This window comes from Scyliorhinus torazame, chromosome 11 (genome assembly GCF_047496885.1).
Source record: "Scyliorhinus torazame isolate Kashiwa2021f chromosome 11, sScyTor2.1, whole genome shotgun sequence".
Taxonomy (NCBI): domain Eukaryota; kingdom Metazoa; phylum Chordata; class Chondrichthyes; order Carcharhiniformes; family Scyliorhinidae; genus Scyliorhinus; species Scyliorhinus torazame.
This window is the reverse complement of record NC_092717.1, coordinates 47,907,099-47,928,980: the sequence shown is the minus strand read 5'-3', so window position 1 is coordinate 47,928,980 and position 21,882 is coordinate 47,907,099. Positions and strand designations below refer to the sequence as shown.

Here is a 21,882-nt window from a genome sequence, read left to right as displayed (position 1 = left end):
CTGACACTGGGAAATTCCGAGGAACAAAGGGTCCTTGGCGTGTTTGTCCATAGATCTTGAAGGCGGAAGGACAGGTTAATAGGGTGGTGGAAAAGGAATATGGGACACTGCCTTTAACAATCAAGGCATAGATTACAAAAGCAGAGAGGGCATGTTGGAATTGTATAGCAGTTTGGTGAGGCCACGGCTGGAGTACTGTGTGCAATTCTGGTTGCTACATTATAGGAAGGACGTGATTGTACTGGAGGGGGTACAGAGGCAATTCACCAGGATGTTGCGTGGGATGGAACATTTAAGTTATGAAGAGAGGTTGGATAGGCTTGGGTTGTTTTTGCTGGAGCATAGAAGACTGAGGGGCAACCTGATCGAGGTGTACAAGATTATGAGGGACATGGACAGGGTAGATAGGCAGCAGCTATTCCCCTTAGTTGAAGGGTCAGTTACGAAGGAACACAAATTCAAGGTGAGAGGCAGGAGGTTTAGGGGGCACATGCCTGGGAGGGTGGTAGAGGTGGGTTGCCTCACATCCTTTAAAAGGTACCTGGGTGAGCACTTGGCTCATTCAAGGCTATGGGCCAAGTGCTGAAAAATGGGATTAGGTAGGCCAGTCAGGTGTTTTTCGTGCATCGGTGCAGACTCGATGGGTCAAAGGGCCTCTTATGCACTGAATTATGTGATAATCTTTAGTTAGCTAGTCTAGTACCAATTGATGCAGTAAGTAATACTCTTCCAAATTGCTGGGATGAGGTAGAGGGAAATTAATTAGCTGGTCAGCTGTATTGAGATTGGGTGAGAAAAGTGGAAAAAAGCCAGTGTTAAATGCCTTGTACAAACTTCACCTATTTAGAAAACACAAAGCTAGAAACATTACTGTTAACTCATGCCATGGTTTAACATGTTAAAATAAGGAGCTAGTCCTGAGGGTTTGCATGATGTACTCATCAGGTCTTTTGAGTCTTAGGGGAGATCTACTGCTATGGTACTCAGGCCTTCCAGGGTGATAGGTTATCTTACCTTTCCTGAGGTACTGCAAACCAGTACTCATGTTTCCTGTCCCTCTGCGCATACTGTTGCATGGATGCACTTGCTATAGATACAAATGTCTTCCTCATGGGCTTCCCAACTCTCAAACACAGGAACTTGTGTGAGCGATGCCGCCTTTTCTCTTTTGGTATGACACTACCTGAGATTTAATTTCAAAAACACAAAATTAATCCCTTTGTCTTTAAGTTCAGATTCCTGTACGAGATGTACAGCAAACATCTAAAAGTATGAAGTGAAGCATTTTGACAGGAAGAATGATGAGAGGCAATATAGCTAAATGGTACATATATACCACATTAAAGACAGTGCAGGGAACAGAGATATTCAAAGTCAGTAGTATTTTTCAAAAAAGATACGTATTTAATGAGGCCAGGATTGCAAAGCTATGAGGAATAGGAGAATAGGACAAATTGCATAACCTCCTGTGCTGTCAGATTGAATAATTTTTATGTTATATATACATTGAACATAACATATTGCAAACTACATTTTAGAAAGGCTATTGTGACTTGTGCACACAAAAAGCTGATTTTGAAAGCTTCATTGAGCTGTGCAAAGTTAAAAATTCTCAAATGGTAACTGAATGATTGGAGGGAGGGTTGGTTATATTGGGAACTGGATGGAGCAGTAAGTGCAGGCTTTCATGGTTGAAAATTGAGCTCAGACATGCTATGTTGTTAGGGTTGCGAACACGACTAGAATAGCTGAGAATCTCCTGGAATCAGCATCAATCTCCTGGTGACTGTTGAAAGCAATCTGAGATATATTAAAAAGCTATTTCAAGCAAGTAAGTTATTATGCACAATAATTCACAAACAGAAGCTAACGATGATCTGATGACATACTTGGCAATAGGATGGCATAAAGCAAAATGGTCCTGACCTGTGTTGCACAAAAGTAGAAGGTGACAATTCAGGGCTACCAGATCCCAACAGTGGCTAAGGTACTGGACCAGAAATCCGACGTTTTATTTTATTTTTAAGACTGTATGAAAAGACCGAATCGCTCCAGGATTGATTGCGTGAGAAATAGGGCTTGGTTATTTTTATAACTAAAACTATATTATAACAAAAGAAAAACAACATTTAAACTTCGAACCGAACAAGAACAGCTTACATGTATCTCTTTACCCTAACACACGATTTCCCATTAAACAGCACGTAAAATGAACATACAGTTCTCAACTCCACTTACACAGACAGGCATTACAGAACATATTCATAAAATTTACAATGCAGAAGGAGGCCATTCGGCACATCGAGTCTATACTGGCCCCTGGAAAGAGAATCATACTTAAGCCGACACCTCCACTCTATCCCTGTAACCCAGTAACCCCACCCTTTTTTGGACACCAAGGGCAATTTAGCATGGTCAATCCACCTAACCTGCACATCTTTGGACTGTGGGTGGAAACTGGAGCACCCGGAGGAAACCCACGCAGACACGGGAAGAACGTGCAGACTCTGCACAGATAGTGAACCAAGGCAGGAATCGAATCTGGGACCCTGGAGCTGTGAAGCAACTGTGCTAACCACTGTTCTACCGTGTCACCCATATTCCTGCTGGTATTGAAGCTCTTCCAGATCCTGTCCGAAAGCCTGTCTCTGTGGCAGTCTTTTTTCATGGCCTCTCCCGATCGTTCTCCAAATCCTTCTGCCCCTGTCCTCTTAAAACACTATTCTTTTATCTCTCTGAACTTCGCCAAGTCCCATAAAGATGTTTCTGTCCAGGTATGTCCAGACTTAACTCCTCTTCACTATCTGGACTTTTGATTGCCCACTCCCGTTTACACAAAAGAACTGGGCCATGCAATGAATAAGCAACTAACTTCCAATTTACAGACAAAATACATCATCATTCTCCGTAATGGTCTATGACTAGTCAGATAAGTGTGCCCCGGGACAATGGATCTTGAGTGAATCACCCCGGCTGACCAGGGGTATCTTGTTTATTCCCTTTAACGAGTTTAAGTCCGAATGGGACAATGTAACTTAGGTCAGGTGGGGTGTATAGCTCGTCAAAATCCTTAGGTGGGATTCTCCATTTCAGGAGCTAAGTGTTGACGCCGGGACTGAATCGGTGGTGTTCTATTATAGGGAAATTGGCACCGTTCCTCAGGGTCCTGGCTCCTGTCCCTGCTGCCAGAGGTAGAGTTGGTTGGCTCTACCAATGCCAGCGGCACGATCTGCGGCCCGCGTCTGGTGCCCTCCTGCAGGGGCTACTGTGGACGTTGCCCTTGGGTGGGCGGCGTGCTACCCCGGCAGCGGGTGGCAGGCGGTTTGGGGGGGGGGGGGGGGGGGAAAGAGTTGGTGGGGTGGAGTGCGGTGATGGTAGAGTGGAGGATGGGGGCCGGTATATTAGGGTGGGGGCACCCATATTGTTGGTGTCACTCTGTACAACCAGGGGCCACAGTCAGTGGGATGCGCAGCAAGGTGGCTGCCTTGCAGGCCGCGGCAATGGTAGCTCCTGACAGGACGCGCCAGTCCCGAGGGAGCCATCCTGACCTCACAGCCCATCTCGTGGTCAGCCCCCATTTCCCAACCCCCTCCACAGGCCTGGCGGAGGCACCCTACCCCCCCACCCACGCCCCTTCACCACCACCACTGCTCCCCAGCCTGCCCTGCACAGTTGCACTTCTGCCTCTCCTATCTCCTCTCCCTCTCTCATCAGCCACAGTGCCTGGTTCCCGATTTTTAAAACCACAAGTGGAACTCGCTGTCGGTAATTCCCTCCACCGGAGGCGGAACATCGCGGAGGCCCCGGAGAATACCGGGTCAGGCCCGCTAGTGATATGCGGGCAGCGCTTACTGTACATGTGGAGTAGAACACATTGATGCTTATCTCGAGGCACCGGACAGCATGGCAACCGCCACAATGTTGGCGTTGCGACCGATTCTCCGCCTAATAGTTTTTTTGCAATTTCAGCGTCGGTCGACGGAGAATCCTCCCTTATGTAGACCACATTAAATGGACTACCCCATTAATCATCCCTGTTACCATCTTAAAAAAAATCAAATTAGTACTCATAGAACATTTTTGGCTTTTCATTGATTTTGCTTGCCAATATCATCATGCCTTCTCTTTTTTTTCATAATTACCTTTATGATTTCACCCCTTCACTTTTGATACGCCTCTTGGCTTTCTGTAATATTAACTTCATTGTGTCTGACATAAGTTTCCCTTTTCGGTCTTATCTAACCCTGTAAGCTCCTTGATACCAAGGGGGCTCTATATTTGGATGTCCCACTCTTTTCTTTTTGCAGGAGCATGTTTACTCTGAACTCCTTGAATGCCTCACACTGTTCTGACACTGATTTAAGTTCACTTCATGCAGTTCTTTCTGGTCCACTCTTGCTAAATCACTCCTCAACTTAGTAAAATTGGCCAAATTGGCCTTGTTCCAATTTACAAATGTTAACTCCGGTTCTGTCTTTGACCTTTTACATAATTATGTTAAAACACAGTAATTTTATTTAAACAAAATAAACAAATCAATACCACCAAAAGGCTCTCCCTTTTAATATCTAATTTGTACTGAGAGAAAATATCATACCATGATGTGCACTGTGATGTTGAACTTTACCAGATTGATGTGGTTAAAAAAATCAATCCACAATTCCTGGAGTGGGACTTGAACCCACAACCTTTTCTAACTCAAGAGGCAAAAGTAAAACCAACTGAGCCCCAGCAGTTGCAGCTTTGGGCCTAAAGTGAATTACTTAGCATTATAGAATCTCTACTGTGCAGAAGGCGGCCATTCAGCCCATCAAATCTACACCGACCCTCTGAAATAGCACTTTACCTAGGTCAACTCCCCACCCTCTCCCCATAACCCCACCTACCTGCACAGCATTTAGACACTGAGGAGCAATTTAGCATGGCCAGTCCACCTAACCCACACATCTTTGGACTATGGGAGGATACTGGAGCACCCGGAGGAATCCCACGCAGACACGAGGAGAACGTGCAAACTCCACACAGTTAGTCACTTGAGGCCGGAATTGAACCCGGGACCTTGGAGCTGCGAGGGCGCATTGCTAACTACTGTCCCTCCGATAGATCAATTAAATTGGGCCTTAAGATCTTCCTCATCCTTAGCTTTCTTGTGAAAGTTCACAGGAGAAGACAGGCTATATTACATTGAAATGTTATTGTAAGATGTGGTAATTCTATAAGATTTATATACCCCTTATATTTTGTTATGAAGAGAATAATCCCTTCAAAAAAAAAATCCAAGTGAAACCTTTTTCATCAATTACAATGGAAGCAATCTTAAATCAAGATACATCTCAGCCTCAGATCATTTAAACAGAATATCAAAGTGCCTGACCAATTAGCTAAAAGGATAGCCGAGAAATTAGTAATGTCCTATTTTCTTTTTTAAAATAAATTTAGAGTGCCCAGTTCAGTTTTTCCAATTAAGGGGCAATTTAGCATGGCCAATCCACCTACACTGCACATCTTTGGGTTGTGGGGGCGAAACCCACACAAACACGGAGAGAATGTGCAAACGCCACACGGATGGTGACCCAGAGCTGGGATCGAACCTGGGACCTTGGTGCCGTGATGCAGCAGTGCTAACCACTGCGCCACCGTGCTGCCACAATGTCCTATTTTCTTTTTTTTTTTTAAATAAACATTTTATTGGGGTATCTTTTTTGGCATTGTAACAGCCGCAATATAAACAATGTACATGAAAATACAAACATAGTGCAAATACCACCTCCCTCCCCAACAGGTTCCACCATTAACTAACTCCCTAATCTACGCTAACCTAATCCCCCCCCCCCCCCCCTCTGCTGACGATTAATTCTCCGCGAAGAAGTCGATGAATGGTTGCCAACACGAACAGTGACCCTCCCAAGGCGAACTTAATTTTCTCCAAACAGAGAAAGCTAGCCCTGTCCGATACCAAGGTCTCAGACTTCGGGGCTTTGAGTTTCTCCATGCTAGTAATATCCGCTTCCGGGCTACCAGGGGAGCAAAGGCCAGAACGTCTGCCTCTTTCTCCTCCTGGATTCCCGGATCCTGCGACACCCCGAAAATCACCACCTCTGGACTCAATGCCACCCTTGTTTTTAATACCTTGGACATGACATCAGCAAACCCCTGCCAAAATCCCCTCAGGTTTGGACATGCCCAGAACATGTGGACATGGTTCGCTGGTCCTCTCGCAAATTTTGCGCACCTGTCTTCCACCCCAAAGAATCAGGTCATCCGGGCCACTGTCATGTGGGCCTGGTGAACGACCTTGAATTGAATCAGGCTGAGTCTGGCAGAAGTTACGGTCGCGTTGACTCTACTCAACCTGTCTGCCCAAAGGCCCTCTTCTATCTCTCCCCCACAGCTCCTCCTCCCACTTTCGCTTCAGTTCCTCGGTTTGCGTATCCTCTGATCCCATAAGTTCCTTGTAAATGTCAGAAACGCTCCCCTCACCTATCCATCCTCTGGAAACTACCCTGTCCTGAATCCCCCTTAGCAGCAGGAGTGGGAAGGTTGATACCTGTATGTGCAGAATGTCCCGCACCTACAGATATCGAAATTCGTTCCCCCCCCCACCAATGCAAACTTCTCCTCCAGCGTTTCATACTCAGAAAGCTCCCCTCTATAAACAAATCCCCCATCCTCTCAATCCCTGCTCTCCGCCAAACGCGGAACCCCCCTTCCATCCTCCCCGGGGCAAACCGATGATTGTCGCAGATTGGGGACCAGACCGATGCTCTCACTGGTCCCACATAACTTCTCCATTGCCCCCAGACTCTCAAGGCTGCCACCATCACGGGGCTGGTGGAGTACTGCGCCGGCGGGAACGGCAAAGGCGCAGTTACCAGCGCCCCCAAAGTTGTGCCCTTGCAAGAAGCCGCCTCCATACGCACCCATGCCGCCCCCCCCCCCCCCCCGCCCAACCAGCCACTTCCTAATCATGGCTATGTTAGCCGCCCAGTAATAATTGCTAAAGTTCGGCAGCGCCAGCCCTCCCTCTCCCCGACTCCGCTCAAGCATTATCCTCCTCACTCGCGGGGACTTGCCCCCCACACAAAGCCCACAATAACTTTATTGACCTGCTTAAAAAAGGACCGCGGAATGAAGATGGGGAGACATTGAAATACAAACAGGAATCTCGGGAGGACCGTCATTTTCACTGTTTGGACTCTCCCAGCTTGAGGCAACGGGAGCGCATCCCATCTCCAGAAATCATCTTTCATCTAGTCCACCAACCGGGCCAAATTCAATTTATGCAGCCGGTCCCAATCCCGCGCCACTTGAATACCGAGGGACCAGAAACTGTCCCCTACCAAACTAAACGGCAGTTCCCCCAGTCGCCTCTCCTGACCCCTCACCTGGACCGCAAACATCTGGCTCTTCCCCATGTTAAACCTGTACCCCGAAAACCGGCCGAATTCCCCTAAAATTCCCATGTTTTCTTCCATCACCTCAATAAGATCTGAAACATACAGAAGCAAGTCATCCGCATACAGAGAGACTCTGTGCTCCCCCCCCCCCCCCCCCCCCGGGGACCAGCCCCATGAGCCGTCAGGGCAATTGCCAGCGGCTCTATAGCTAGCGCAAACAGCAGTGGGGAGAGGGGGTATCCCTGTCTCATCCCCCGGTGCAGTCTAAAATAGTCCAAAGTCGTCCTGTTCGTCCGTACACTTGCCACAGGAGCCTGGTACAGTAACCTGACCCAGTCAATAAAACCCCTCCCAAATCTGAACCGCCCCAGAACCTCCCATAAATAATCCCACTCAACCCGGTCAAAAGCTTTTTCCGCATCCATCGCGACTACTACCTCCACATCCCTACTTTCCAGGGGCATCATGATCACGTTTAACAGCCTTCTTACATTGGCCACCAGCTGCCTGCCCTTAACGAACCCCGTCTGATCCTCCACGATGACGTTCGGTACACAATCCTCAATCCTGGAGGCCAAAGGTTTGGCGTCTATATGTTCAACAGGGAAATAGGCCTATAAGATCCACATAGCTCCGGGTTCTTGTCCCGTTTCAGGATAAGTGAAATCGTGGCCTGTGACATCGTCTGGGGCAGAACCCCTCTTTCCCTTGCCTTATTAAACACCTTCATCAGCTCCGGTCACAATATCCCGGAGAACCTTTTGTAGAACTCCGCTGGGTACCCGTCTGGTCCCGGGGCCTTACCCGACTGCATGGCCTTCAAGCCCTCCACTATCTCCTCCAACCCAATCGGGGCCCCCAGCCCTTCTACCAGCTCCCCGTATAATAAAGAACAAAGAAAGGTACAGCACAGGAACAGGCCCTTCGGCCCTCCAAGCCCGTGCCGACCGTGCTGCCCGACTAAACTACAATCGTCCACACTTCCTGGGTCCGTATCCCTCTATTCCCATTCTATTCATGTATTTGTCAAGATGCCCCTTAAATGTCACTATCGTCCCTGCTTCCACGACCTCCTCCGGTAGCGAGTTCCAGGCACCCACTAACCTGTGTGTAAAAAACTTGCCTCGTACATCTACTCTAAACCTTGCCCCTCGCACCTTAATCCTATGCCCCCTAGTAATTGACCCCTCTACCCTGGGGAAAAGCCTCTGACTATCCACTCTGTCTATGCCCCTCATAATTTTGTAGACCTCTATCAGGTCTCCCCTCAACCTCCTTCGTTCCAGTGAGAACAAACCGAGTTTATTCAATCGCTCCTCATAGCTTATGCCCTCCATACCAGGCAACATTCTGGTAAATCTCTTCTGCACCCTCTCTAAAGCCTCCACATCCTTCTGGTAGTGTGGCGACCAGAATTGAACAATATACTCGAAGTATGGCCTAACTAAGGTTCTATACAGCTGCAACATGACTTGCCAATTCTTATACTCAATGCCCCAGCCAATGAAGGCAAGCATGCCGTATGCCTTCTTGACTACCTTCTCCACCTGTGTTGCCCCTTTCAGGGACCTGTGGACCTGTACACCTAGATCTCTCTGACTTTCAATACTCTTGAGGGTTCTACCATTCACTGCATATTACCTATCTGCATTAGACCTTCCAAAATGCATTACCTCACATTTGACCGGATTAAACTCCATCTGCCATCTTTCCGCCCAAGTCTCCAAACAATCTAAATCCTGCTGTATCCTCCGACAGTCCTCATCGCTATCCGGAATTCCACCAACCTTTGTGTCGTCTGCAAACTTACTAATCAGACCAGTTACATTTTCCTCCAAATCACTTATATATACTACAAGCAGCAAAGGTCCCAGCATTGATCCCTGCGGAACACCACTAGTCACAGCCCTCCAATTAGAAAAGCATCCTTCCATTGCTACTCTCTGCCTTCTATGACCTAGCCAGTTCTGTATCCACCTTGACAGCTCACCCCGATCCCGTGTGATTTCACCTTTTGTACTAGTCTACCATGAGGGACCTTGTCAAAGGCCTTACTGAAGTCCATATAGACACCATCCACTGCCCTACCTGCATCAATCATCTTTGTGACCTCTTCGAAAAATCAAGTGAGTGAGACACGGCCTCCCCTTCACAAAATCATGCTGCCTCTCACTAATACGTCCATTTGCTTCCAAATAAGAGTAGATCCTGTCTCGAAGAATTCTCTCCAGTAATTTCCCTACCACTGACTAAGGCTCACCGGCCTGTAGTTCCCTGGATTATCCTTGCTACCCTTCTTAAACAAAGGAACAACATTGGCTATTCTCCAGTCCTCCGGGACATCACCTGAAGACAGCGAGGATCCAAAGATCTCTGTCAACGCCTCAGCAATTTGCTCTCCAGCCTCCTTCAGTATTCTGGGGTAGATCCCACCAGGCCCTGGGGACCTATCTACCGTAATATTTTTCAAGACGCCCAACACCTCGTCTTTTTGGATCTCAATGTGACCCAGGCTATCTACACACCCTTCTCCAGACTCAACATCCATCAATTCCTTCTTTTTGGTGAATACTGATGCAAAGTATTCATTTTGTACCTCGCCCATTTCCTCTGGCTCCACACATAGATTCCCTTGCCTATCCTTCAGTGGGCCAACGCTTTCCCTGGCTACCGTCTTGCTTTTTATGTACGTGTAAAAAGCCTTGGGATTTTCCTTAACCCTACTTGCCAATTACTTTTCGTGACCCCTTCTAGCCCTCCTGACTCCTTGTTTAAGTTCCTTCCTACTTCCCTTATATTCCACACAGGCTTTGTCTGTTCCCAGCCTTTTAGCCCTGACAACTGCTTCCTTTTTCTTTTTGACGAGGCCTACAATATCTCTCGTTATCCAAGGTTCATAATAATGTCCTATTTTCAACCACATAATCAGAGCCATGATGCCAGCTTTGGATTTCAACAACATTATTTCCTGGCACCTGTTGCACATAGTCTGGTTGCTCAGTCGGCATAGACAATTGAATATTGGAATGCACGGCAGCAACCCAGAGATAAAGCCCAAGGGTAGGGGTGGTATACAAGAGGACTGGAGAATCATAAGACCATAAGACATAGGAGCCCTTCACCCTCCACTGGCCCTTCGATAGATCAATTAAATTGGGCCTCAAGATCTTCCTCGTCCTTAAGTATCTTGTGAAAATTCACAGGAGAAGATGGGCTGTATTACATTGGAAATGTTATTGCAAGATGTGGCACTTCTAATTTCCAAAGCCTTTTCCCGTTTAGAAAATAGTCTGTGTCTCCATTCTTCTGGCCAAAGTGCACAACCTCACTTCTCCACATTATATTCCATCTGCCACTTCTTTGCCCACTCTCCTAGCCTGTCCAAGTCCTTCTGCAGTCCCCCTGTTTCTTCAATACTACTTGTCTCTCTGCATATCTTTGTCTCATCTGCAAACTCAGCAACAATGCCCTCAGTTCCTTCTTCCAGATCATTAATGTATTGTCATGTGAGAGTACCTTTAAGAAATGGGTGTTTATAAATGAGTATGTACATAAATATCTGTAGAGAGAGTAACTTTAAGAAATGGGTGTTTACTACTGCAGTGATGTCAGAGAGTGGGTGGAGCTGGGCTGTCTGTCAGCTTTCTATTTTCGTTTTAGGCTGTTTGCTGCAGGGTGTGTTTTAGTTTCGTTTTCAGAGCTGGATAACTGCGGTCACAGCCAGAAGGTGTATTAGAGTCTCTCTCTGTAATCCTAAAGACTGTAAATCGATCCTGGTGATTTAAAACTAATAACAGTAGTGACTTTAACCTGATGTGCTTCTGGTAAAAGGTGTTTTAAGTCTCATAGATGTTAAAAGGAAAGCTTAAAGGAGTACTTAGTGTTGTATTCTTTGGGGGTTGTATTTGAATTAATGGTTGCTAAGATGTTCACTGTATGTTTTAACAAAGGTTAACTTGAGTTCATAGAACAAACATGGTTTTGCTTTAAAAAAACTTTTCCATTTCTGCTGTACCACACCTGTAGAGTGGGCTGTGTGCTCCTCATACCACAATCTATTAAAAGTTGTGGGTCAGGTAAACTCCATGATACACTTTGGGGTTCTCTAAACCCTGGCCCATAACAAATTGGGGGCTTGAGGGGGATAAAAGTCTATCTATTGGATTGGCTTTGTGAACTTAAAGACAGTGAGGGGTGAGCATATTGTGGTTGATTTTCAGGTGTGGTATTTTAGTTTAAGTAGTGAGTGTGTTGTGGACAATGGCTCTTTCAGAGGCTCTGAAGTTTTTGGGGGTGGAGACGGTCACACGCAGTACCTTACGGACAGAGACTAAAAGCAGACTGTTAGATTTGTCAAAAACATTGCAGTTAACATTACCTGACAAAATGCGAAAAGATGAGGTAATTATGGCGGTGGCTAAGCATTTAAAGTTGCCTGAGATCCAGTTTGACTCATTGGAAATGGCAAAACTTCAGTTACAAATTAAACAAATGGAACATGAGAAAGAATTAAAGCAACTTGATATGAAAGAGAGAGAGAGGAAAAAGAAAGAGAAAGAGAGAGAGGAAAAAGAGAGAGAAGGAAAACAGAAAGAATAGCCCTAGCAGAACAAAAAGAAAGAGAAAGGGGGATACAGATCAGGGAAAAAGATAAAGAGACAGAGTTTGAACTTCAGAAAATGGCCATGAAACATGACAGTCAGTTAAATTTGGCAGACGTAAAGGGAAATGTACAGTTGGTTGATCGTGATGAGGATAGTGAAAAAGAGCGTTGAAGGCTTGGTGGGGATCTATTTAAATATGTCCAAGCATTACCAAGGTTTGACGAGAAGGAGGTAGAAGCCTTTTCATTTCATTTGAGAAGGTAGCTAAACAAATGAAATGGCCACAGGGCATGTGGGTATTACTGTTCACACAAAGCTGATAGGTAGGGCTAGTGAAGTGTTTGCACCACTACCGGAGGAGGTATCTGAGACGTACGAGGAGGTGAAAAAATCCATCTTACGTGCAAATGAAGCTTACAGACAAAGGTTTAGAAATTTAAGGAAAGAATTTGGTCAAACATACATGGAGTTTGAAAGGCTCAAACAGAATAATTTTGATAGGTGGATAAGGGCTTTGAAAATAGACCAAACGTATGAAGCTCTTTGAGAAATTATACTTTTGGAGGAGTTTAAAAAATCAATTCCTGATGTAGTGAGAACTCATGTGGAAGAGCAGAGGGTTAAAATTGCGAGATTAGCAGCAGAAATGGCAGATGATTATGAATTAGTTCATAAATCAAAGCTTAGTTTCGACATCAGTTTCAGCCTGTAAGGGATAGAAACTGGGGACATGAGAAATACTCAAGTGGTAAGGTAAAGGTGATCTGATGGGAGATAATAAAGTAGTGATGCAAACACTTCACTAGCCCTACCTATCAGCTTTGTGTGAACAGTAATACCCACATGTCCTGTGGCCATTTCATTTGTTTAGCTACCTTCTCAAATGAAATGAAAAAGGCTTCTACCTCCTTCTCGTCAAACCTTGGCAATTCTTAAAAAATAAATCCAGGAGTGTGGAAAATAAATGAAAAGTTTCAAATGTTTTCACTGTAATAAACTGGCCATGTAAAGTCACAGTGTTGGTGGTCGAAGAAAAGCACTGGGAAAGCCGATGTGGTAAAACAGGATAAGACGGTGGGGTTTGTTAAAGTGGTGAAGGAAAGCCGAAATGGAGCAAAGGAGGTGCAAAAGATTGTAAAGCCTGATCAAGAGGTGATTGATAAGAAGATGCCAGATCTCTTTAAAGAATTTGTGTGGGTAAAGTTTACTCATGTGTATCAGGAGGAGCAGGTAAAGAAGTCACAATTTTAAGAGATACGGGAGCTAGTCAATCTTTAATGGTAAGAGATGAGGAGTTATGTAGTTTGGGAAGAATGTTGCCAGAAAAGGTGGTAATATGTGGAATTCAGGGTGAGAGGAGTAGTGTTCAATTATATAAGGTAAGATTGGAAAGTCCAGTGAAGAGTGGTGAACTGGTAGTAGGAGTAATAGAGAAACTACCTTGTCCAGGAATAGTTTATCTTGGGTAATGATATAGCTGGATCGCAGGTGGGAGTGATGCCTAATGTGGTTGATAAACCAGTGGAAAATCAGACAACTGAAGTGTTGGAGGATGAATATCCTGAGATTTTTCCGGATTGTGTGGCAACAAGGTCGCAAAGTCACAGGTTAAGACAAGAGGAGAAATCAAAGAGTGAAGATGAAGTTGAAGTGCAATTATCAGAAACGATTTTTGATCAGATGGTTGAAAAAGAACAACAGGTGGAGGATGAGGCGGATATTTTTAGTTCAGGAAAATTGGCGGAGTTACAATAAAAAGATATAGAAACAAAACGGATGTATCAGAAAGCATACGTGGAAGAGGAATCTGAATGTATGCCAGAGTGTTATTACCATAAAAGTAATGTCTTGATGAGAAAATGGAGACCTTTACATATGCAGGCGGATGTAAAGTGGTCAGAAGTTCATCAAGTAGTATTGCCGGTAGGGTATAGAAAGGACATGTTGCGAGTTGCACATGAGGTACCAGTGGGAGGTCATTTGGGAAGGAAAACTCAAGCTAAAATCCAGAAACATTTTTTTGGCCTGGACTACATAAAGATATCGTTAAATTTTGTCAATCATGTCACACATGTCAAGTGATAGGGAAACCTCAAGCAGTGATAAAACCAGTGCCCTTAATACCCATTCTAGCATTTGAGGAACCTTTTACGAGGGTCATAATTGATTGTGTAGGACCGCTTCCTAAAACGAAAAGTGGGAATCAATATCTTTTGACTATGATGGATGTGTCTACTAAGTTTCCAGAGGCCATTCCAGTACGTAATATTACAGCTAAAAAGATTGTGGAGGAGTTACTTAAATTCTTTACTAGATATGGACTACCCAAAGAAATACAATCGGATCAAGGATCGAATTTTACCTCAAGGTTATTCAAAGAAGTTATGGATAGCTGAGGAATAAAACAATTTAAATCAACTGCGTACCATCCAGAATCGCAGGAAGCGTTAGAAAGGTGGCATCAGACATTAAAGACAGTGTTGAGGGCTTATTGTCAAGATTATCCAGAGGATTGGGATAAAAGAATTCCATTTGTACTGTTTTCAATTAGGGATGCACCTAATGAATCAAGCAAATTTAGTCCTTTTGAACTAATTTTTGGTCATGAGGTTAAGAGGACCACTTAAAATAGAGCAGGTGAATTGGCTAGACAACATTTAAAAGGTGCCCAAAATGTGATGAAACGGGTAGCGGACAAGAAATCCAAAGTTCATAGTTTTGCCTATGGAGATAAAGTTTTAGTATTGTTACCAGTGGTAGGTGAATCTTTAAAAGCAAGGTTTTGTGGACCTATGGACACACCTATCATTGGTAACATCTTCCCTGCATCTACCCTGTCTAGTCCTGTTAGAATTTTATAAGTGTCTATGAGATCCCCCCTCATTCTTCTGAACTCCAGTGAGAACAATCCCAACCTAGTCAATCTCTCCTCATATGACAGTCCCGCCATCCCTGGAATCAGTCTGGTAAACCTTTGCTGCACTCACTCGAGAGCAAGAACATCCTTCCTCAGAGAAGGAGACCAAAACTGCACACAATACTCCAAGTGTGGCCTCACCAAGGCACTGTACAATTGCAGCAACACATCCCTGCATCTATACTCGAAACCTCTTGCAATGATGGCCAACATACCATTAGCCTTCTTTACCGCCTGCTGCACATGCATGCTTACCTTCAGTGAATGGTGCACAAGGACACCTAGGTCCCGCTGCACACTCCCCTCTCCCAATTTACAACCATTCAGGTAGTAATCTACCTTCCTGTTTTTGCTTCCAAAATGAATAACCTCACACTTATCCAAATTATACTGCATGTGCCATTAGTTGGCCCACTCACCCAACCTGTCCAGATCTTGCTATAGGATCCCTGCATCCTCGTCACAATTCACCCTCCCACCTAATTTGGTATCATCTGCAAACTTTGAGATGTTACATTTTGTTCCCTCATCCAAATCATTAATATATATTGTGAATAGCTGGGGTCCCAGCACCGATCCCTGTGGTACCCCACTGGTTACTGCCTGCCAATTTGAAAAGGACCCATTAATCCCTACTTTTTGTCTCCTCTCTGCCAACCAGTTTTCTATCCACCTCAATACATTTCCCCCAATCCCATGCGCTTTAGTTTTGCACAATAATCTCTTATGCGGGACTTTGTCAAACGCCTTCTGAAAGTCCAAATATACCACATCGACTGGCTCCCTCTTGTCGACTGTACTGATTACCTCTTCAAAGAATTCCAACAGATTTGTCAAGCATGATTTTCCCTTCATAAATCCATACTGACTGATTGATCCTGCCACTGCTTTCTAAATGTTCCGTTATAAAGTCCTTGATAATGGATTCAAGCATTTTCCCCACTACCGATGTTAGGCTTACTGGTCTATAATTCCCTTTCTCTCTACCTCCATTTTTGAATATCGGAGTGACGTTAGCTACCCTCCAATCTGCAGGGACAGTTCGTCATCCCTTTAAGTAACTCTCCCCAATCTATCAAGGCCAATAACGCCTCATAACGCCTTACGCCTCATAGTTCCCTTTATTAAGATTCAGCACCCTAGTCTCCGAATCAACTACTTCACTCTCCATCTTGATAAAAAATTCTATCATGTTATGGTCGCTCATCCCCAAGGGGTCTCACATAGCCAGATTGGCAATAATTCCCTTCTCATTACACAGTACCCAGTCTAAGATGGCCTGCTCTCCAGTTGGTTCCTCCACATATTGGTCAAGAAAACCATCCCGTATACACTCCAGGAATTCCTCCTCTACGGCATTGTGGCTAATTTGATTTGCCCAGTCTATGTGAAGATTAAAATCACCCATGATCACCGATATTCCCTTAATTATATGCATCACTAATTTCTTGTTCAATGCCATTCCCAACCTCACCAGTGCAGTTTGGGGGTCTATATATGACACCCACTAATGTTTTTTGTCCCTTGGTATTTCTCAACTCTACCCATACAGATTCCACATTGTCAGAGCTAATATCCTTTCTCACTATTGTGTTAATTTCCTCTTTAACCAGCAGTGCCACGCCACCATCTTTTCTTTTATGCCTGTCCTTCCTAAATAGAGAACCCTGGGACATTCAGTTTACATCACTGTTCACCCTGCAGCTATATCTCTGTAATCCCAATTATATCATATCCATTTACATCTATCTGCGTGATTAGTTCATCCACTTTATTGCAAATGCTCCTTGTATTAAGGCACAGAGCCTTTAAGTTTGTCTTTTTCACAATGCTCGTCTTGCTCCCAATATTTTTCTCTACTGCCCTGTTTGGAATTTTGTCCTCCACCTATCACTTTTCTTCCTTTTGCTTTTGGCCTTGCTCCCTCTTTCTCTGACTCCTTGGCATTTTAGTTTAAACCCTCCCCAACCGCTCTAGCAAATAGGACATCAGTTCCAGTCCTACCCAGGTGTAACCCGTCCAGTTTGTACAGGTCCTACCTCCCCCAGAACCGGTCCCAATGCCCCAGGAATCTGAAATCCTCCCCCTGACACCATCTCTTCAGCCACGTATTCATCCTATATATCCTGTCATTTCTACTCTGACTAGCACGTGGCACCGGTAGTAATCCTGAGATCACTACTTTTGAGGTCCGATTTCTTAACTTCCTTCCATCTCCTTCTATTCTGCCTTTAGGACCTCATCCCTTTTTTTTACCTATGTAATTTGTACCGATGTATACCACGACCACTGGCTGTTCACCCTCCCCCTCCAGAATGTCCTGTACCCACTCAGAGACATCCTTGACCCTAGCACCAGGGAGGCAACATACCATCCTGGAGTCTCATTTGCGGCCACAGAAACGCCTGTCTATTCCCCGAACAATTGAATCCCCTATAACTATTGCACGGTTACACTTATTACTCCTCCCCTCTGCAGCAGAACCAATCGTGGTGCCACGGGTCTGGCTGTTGCTTCTTCCCCCCCCCCCCCCCCCCCCCGAGAGGTCATTCCCCTCAACAGTATCCAAAACGGTATATCTGTTCTGCAGGGGAATGGCCACAGGAGATTCCTGCACTACCTGTCTCGCTCTCCTGCTCTGTCTGGTGGTCACCCATTCCCTTCCTGCCTGCGGAGTCTGAGCCTGCGGTGCGACCACCTCTCTATACTACGTGCTATCCACGATACTCTCCGACTCGCTGATGCTCCACAGTGTCTCCAGCCGCCACTCCAGCTCTGAAACTCGAGCTTCCAGGAGCTGTGACTGGAGACACTTCCTGCACACATGCTGACCTGGGGACTGGAACTGTCCCCAGCCTCCCACATGGAGCAAGAGGAGCAAACCACGCCTTGAAGCTGTCCTGCCATGAATTATTCCTTTAAATTAAACCTTTAAAATTAAACTTTAGAAAAATGTTTTTGTATCAGATTAAATCCAATCCCCGTCGACTATTTAATTAGATTTTTTTTTTTTTTTTTTTTAAACTGAGTATTTATCCCTCTTGATCTGACAACAAATTAAAAATAGTTATTTAATTGAAATTAAAAAAGTTATTTAAATCAACTTTAAAATAGTAATTTACATCAACCCAAAATAGTTATTTAAGTCAAATTAAAAATTTTAAAAATAGTAATTCAAATCAACTTAAAAATGGTAATCCAAGTCAAATCAAAACTAGTATTTAAATCAGTAACTCCAGATATTCAAATTTTGCCCACTCTGCCTTTCAGCCAATCAGGTCACAGTTTCGTGTGACGTCACTTTACTGGGTTTTTTTCAATTTTGAAACCCGACAGTGCTCTTTACTGAAGTCTCGCCCTCTTTCTCTCTGCGCTCTTTACTGGAGTCTCGCCCTCTCTCTCTCCGCGCTCTTTACTGAAGTCTCGCCCTCTCTCCGCCTCTTTATTGAAGTCTCGCCCTCTTCCACTGTGAAGACTGATGCAAAGTAACTATTTAGTTCCTCTGCCATTTCTTTGTTCCGATTACCATTTTCCCAGTCTCATTTTCCAATGGTCCAATCTCTATTCATGCCTCTCTCTTACCTTTTATATATATTCAAAAAAAAATAAAAAATCATGCTATCTTCTTTTATATTACTAGCTATCTTACACTCATACTTCATCTTCTCCCCTTTATTTCTTTTTTAGTTGTCCTCTGCTCACTTTTAAAGGCTTCCCACTAATCCTCACCACCTCGTATGCTTTTTCTTTTATGCGGTCTTTGATTTCCCTCATCAGCCATGGACGCCTCATCCTCCCCGAAGCATGTTTCTTTCTCCTCGGAATGAATTTCTATGGTGCCTCCCGAATAACCCCCATAACTCCTGCCATTGCTGTTCCACTGTCTTCCCTGCTAGGTTCCCCTTCCCATCACCCTCGTCAGCTCCTCCCTCATGTCTTTGTAGTTACCTTTTTTAAATTATAATACCATTACATCCGATTCCAGCTTCTTCCTCTCAAACTGCAGGGTAAATTCGATCATATTGTGGTCACTACTCCCCAAGGGTTCCTTCATCTTAAATTCCCAATCAAGTCTGCCTCATTACACATCACCAAATCAAGAATGCTTGTTCCCTAGTGGGCTCTACCACAAGCTGCTCCAAAAAACCATCTCGCAGACATTCCACAAATTCCTTTTCTTGGGGGTCAACTACTAACTCAGTCCAACTGCAGATCGAAGTCCCCCCCCCATGATTATTATAATATTGCCTTTCTTATATGCCTTTTCTATCTCCTGATTTACTTTCTACCCCACATCCTGTCTACTGCTAGGGTACCTGCACATAACGGCCATCAGGATACTTTTTCCTTGCAACTGCTCTACTCTACCCACATAGATTCTATGCCTTCCGATCCTATATCTCTTCTTGCTGTCGGTTTAATTTCATTCCTTATTAACAATGCAACCCCACTCCCGCTGTCCATCTGCCTGTCATTTCGATAGGACACATACACTTGGATATTTAGGACCCAGCCCTGATTCCCTTGCCCTCGTCTCTGTGATGCCTACAACATTGCAAAGGCCAATTTCAATGTGTGCAACAAGCTCATTTACCTTGTTTTGTATCCTGCGCAAGTTTAGGTATAACACCCTCAGTCTTACATTGACCGCCGCCTCTTCTCATATTTGTCCCCATTTTTGCTCTGCCTGAAGTTAGATTCCTGCGACATTCTGTCCTCTCTGTTCTATTAAGTGTTCTGGAAACTTTACTAACCTCTCTTGAGCCCTCGACCCCTTTAACTAGGTTAAAGTCCTCATCATTAACCTGCACTTCTACCTTCTCCTTTAACTTTAAAATTGAACTGTCCCCCCAACTATTTAGTTTAAAGCACTATCTACAGCATTAGTTATGCGATTCGCCAGGGTTCTGGTCCCAGCATGATTCGGATGAATCGGGGTGGGGGGCGGGGGGGCAGTCCTGCTCTTGCAGGTTTTAAACGTAGATCACTGCCTAGTGTCTGTTCTACATATCAAAATCCAATTTCATAGCAGAGTTCTAATATGTTTTAGGTCCCACAATTACGTGTGTAATTCTTTTAATGCCTGCTGTTGGCAACTACAAGAGATGCCTGAAAAATAGCCTGATCCAATATCAGGTATCATTGGACACAAAGTTGGAAACTAAAATTGACCCTCGTTGAACCCATTTTATGCCCACAAAGTTGTGCTTAAGTAGAAAGCATTGAACTGTGAAAGTAGCTGCATAAACCAAATCCAACTTTTATAAAGTGTTTCTGTATTTTCTCCAAATTCCCTTTTTCTGCAGTCTTCCATAAAACATTTCCCTGCTGATGAGAAACGATGACTTGAAATTAACACTTGGAAACTGATTACTGTGGAGTTATATGAACCCTCTCACATTTCTCTCCTTGCAGCCCACCAGAGGAACGAGTAATAACTTCCAACCTTTATATCAGGAATTACATCGACCAGGAATTAGGATAGAACTTGGAACGTTACATCTGTTTTGTTTAAAAAAGGGCAGAATTGTAACCCAAGAAAAAATACTGTACGAGGAGAAGAAAAAAAGAGACTCTGGCACTTTTCATTCTAAAAATAAGTTGTTCTTGCAAATGTGTACATCAGGATTCACTCCCAAGTTGCCAAAATACCTGAATGGCCAAATTCTCTATGCGGATCAAAAAATAATTATTGCCATACTGCTCCCACTATCTGCTCCATTATACCAAACAAAGTACAGTAATTTTATTAAGTTAATATACCTTCAACAGGTCCTTCTGCAGCTTTCACAGTTTTCGGTTTAACATCTTTGTTGGTGGATTGTTGTTGGTGCACTGTTTCCCTCTGCTCCTTCGTCTGTTGCATAGCGTGGCTCTTCCAGAGTTTTCGAAGCTCCTCCACCTCATTCTCAGCATCCTGAACATGCACATCCCCTGATTTCCCGGACTGATCAGTGTTCTCTTTCTTACACATTCCTGACGCATCTGAAGGAGGAGCATTTTCAGTTGTTCTGCTCTCTATATTGAATCCCTCAACTTTAGCATCTTTGGACTCACAAACCAAGTTACAACTAAGTGTGGGATGTTGCTCAGTCTCACCTTGAGGTGCAACACTACTATTATCAACAGAGCTGTGTTCATTTAGAGATTTTTCCATAATTGGATTCTCATTTTGCTTCATTTCAATAAGTTTATGATCTAAAACAGCACTGTCGTGAGTCAATAAATTTTCAACACTAGCTTGCTCAGACATTTTAGCCTCCAGTGACTCTGCAGATGAAGGTTGGAGGCAGCCCTCCATTGCAGACTGGTTTATGGTTTGCACAGACTCCAATGAGGCTCCTGATGATTTATCTTGTCTAAGCTCATCAGAGGAGACCAGCTCCTCCCTTATAGGGGAGAGTTCTGATTCAGTGAATACATCTTCAGACAAGGACTCTTCAGTGCTTTGGGGAGCTGTGCTGGTGCTGTCATTTCCTGCATCTCGTAGTTTAGAGTCAACCTCATCTGTATTACTTTTTGCTCTTCGGTTTAACTGGTTCACATCTTTAATTGATCCAGAATATTCTAGATCGCTGGTGGAAAGGAATAAAAAAAATAAGAGTCAAATTCAGGTGTGGCTTTAATCAGGCATATTTCTGTACTCTGTACGTGTATTCAAACCACAGGATCAAGCCTGGTACAATGAGGAATTCAGGAGAGCGTACCAGGAACAGTGCCAAGCAAACTCATCAATCTGGTGAAACTACAACACTACATGCATACTAAACAACAGAATCAACAAGCACTAGACAGGGCAATACCACAATCAAAGGATCAGATCAAAGTTCTGCTGGCATGGCACAATCAAGTCAGGAATGGTGATGGACAATTAAACAATTAATTGGAGAAGTCACCGAAAACATCCCCATTCTCAATGGCAGGGAGAACACAGAATGAGTGCAAAGGAAAATGTTGAATTGCT

General features: G+C 44.3%; 1 protein-coding gene across 3 annotated transcripts in view; it reads right to left on the bottom strand.

The window, feature by feature from the left end:
• Nucleotides 1-21,882, bottom strand: part of oxr1a (oxidation resistance 1a) — a 704,666-nt gene that overhangs the window by 152,671 nt on the left and 530,113 nt on the right. For all 3 annotated transcript variants that reach the window (XM_072467220.1, XM_072467219.1, XM_072467221.1), the window contains exons 9-10: nucleotides 20,682-21,493; nucleotides 1,015-1,183 (exon numbers count right to left, since the gene is read on the bottom strand). In XM_072467220.1, the coding sequence (XP_072323321.1) occupies nucleotides 1,015-1,183; nucleotides 20,682-21,493 (981 nt within the window). The remainder of the gene's footprint in view (nucleotides 1-1,014; nucleotides 1,184-20,681; nucleotides 21,494-21,882) is intronic.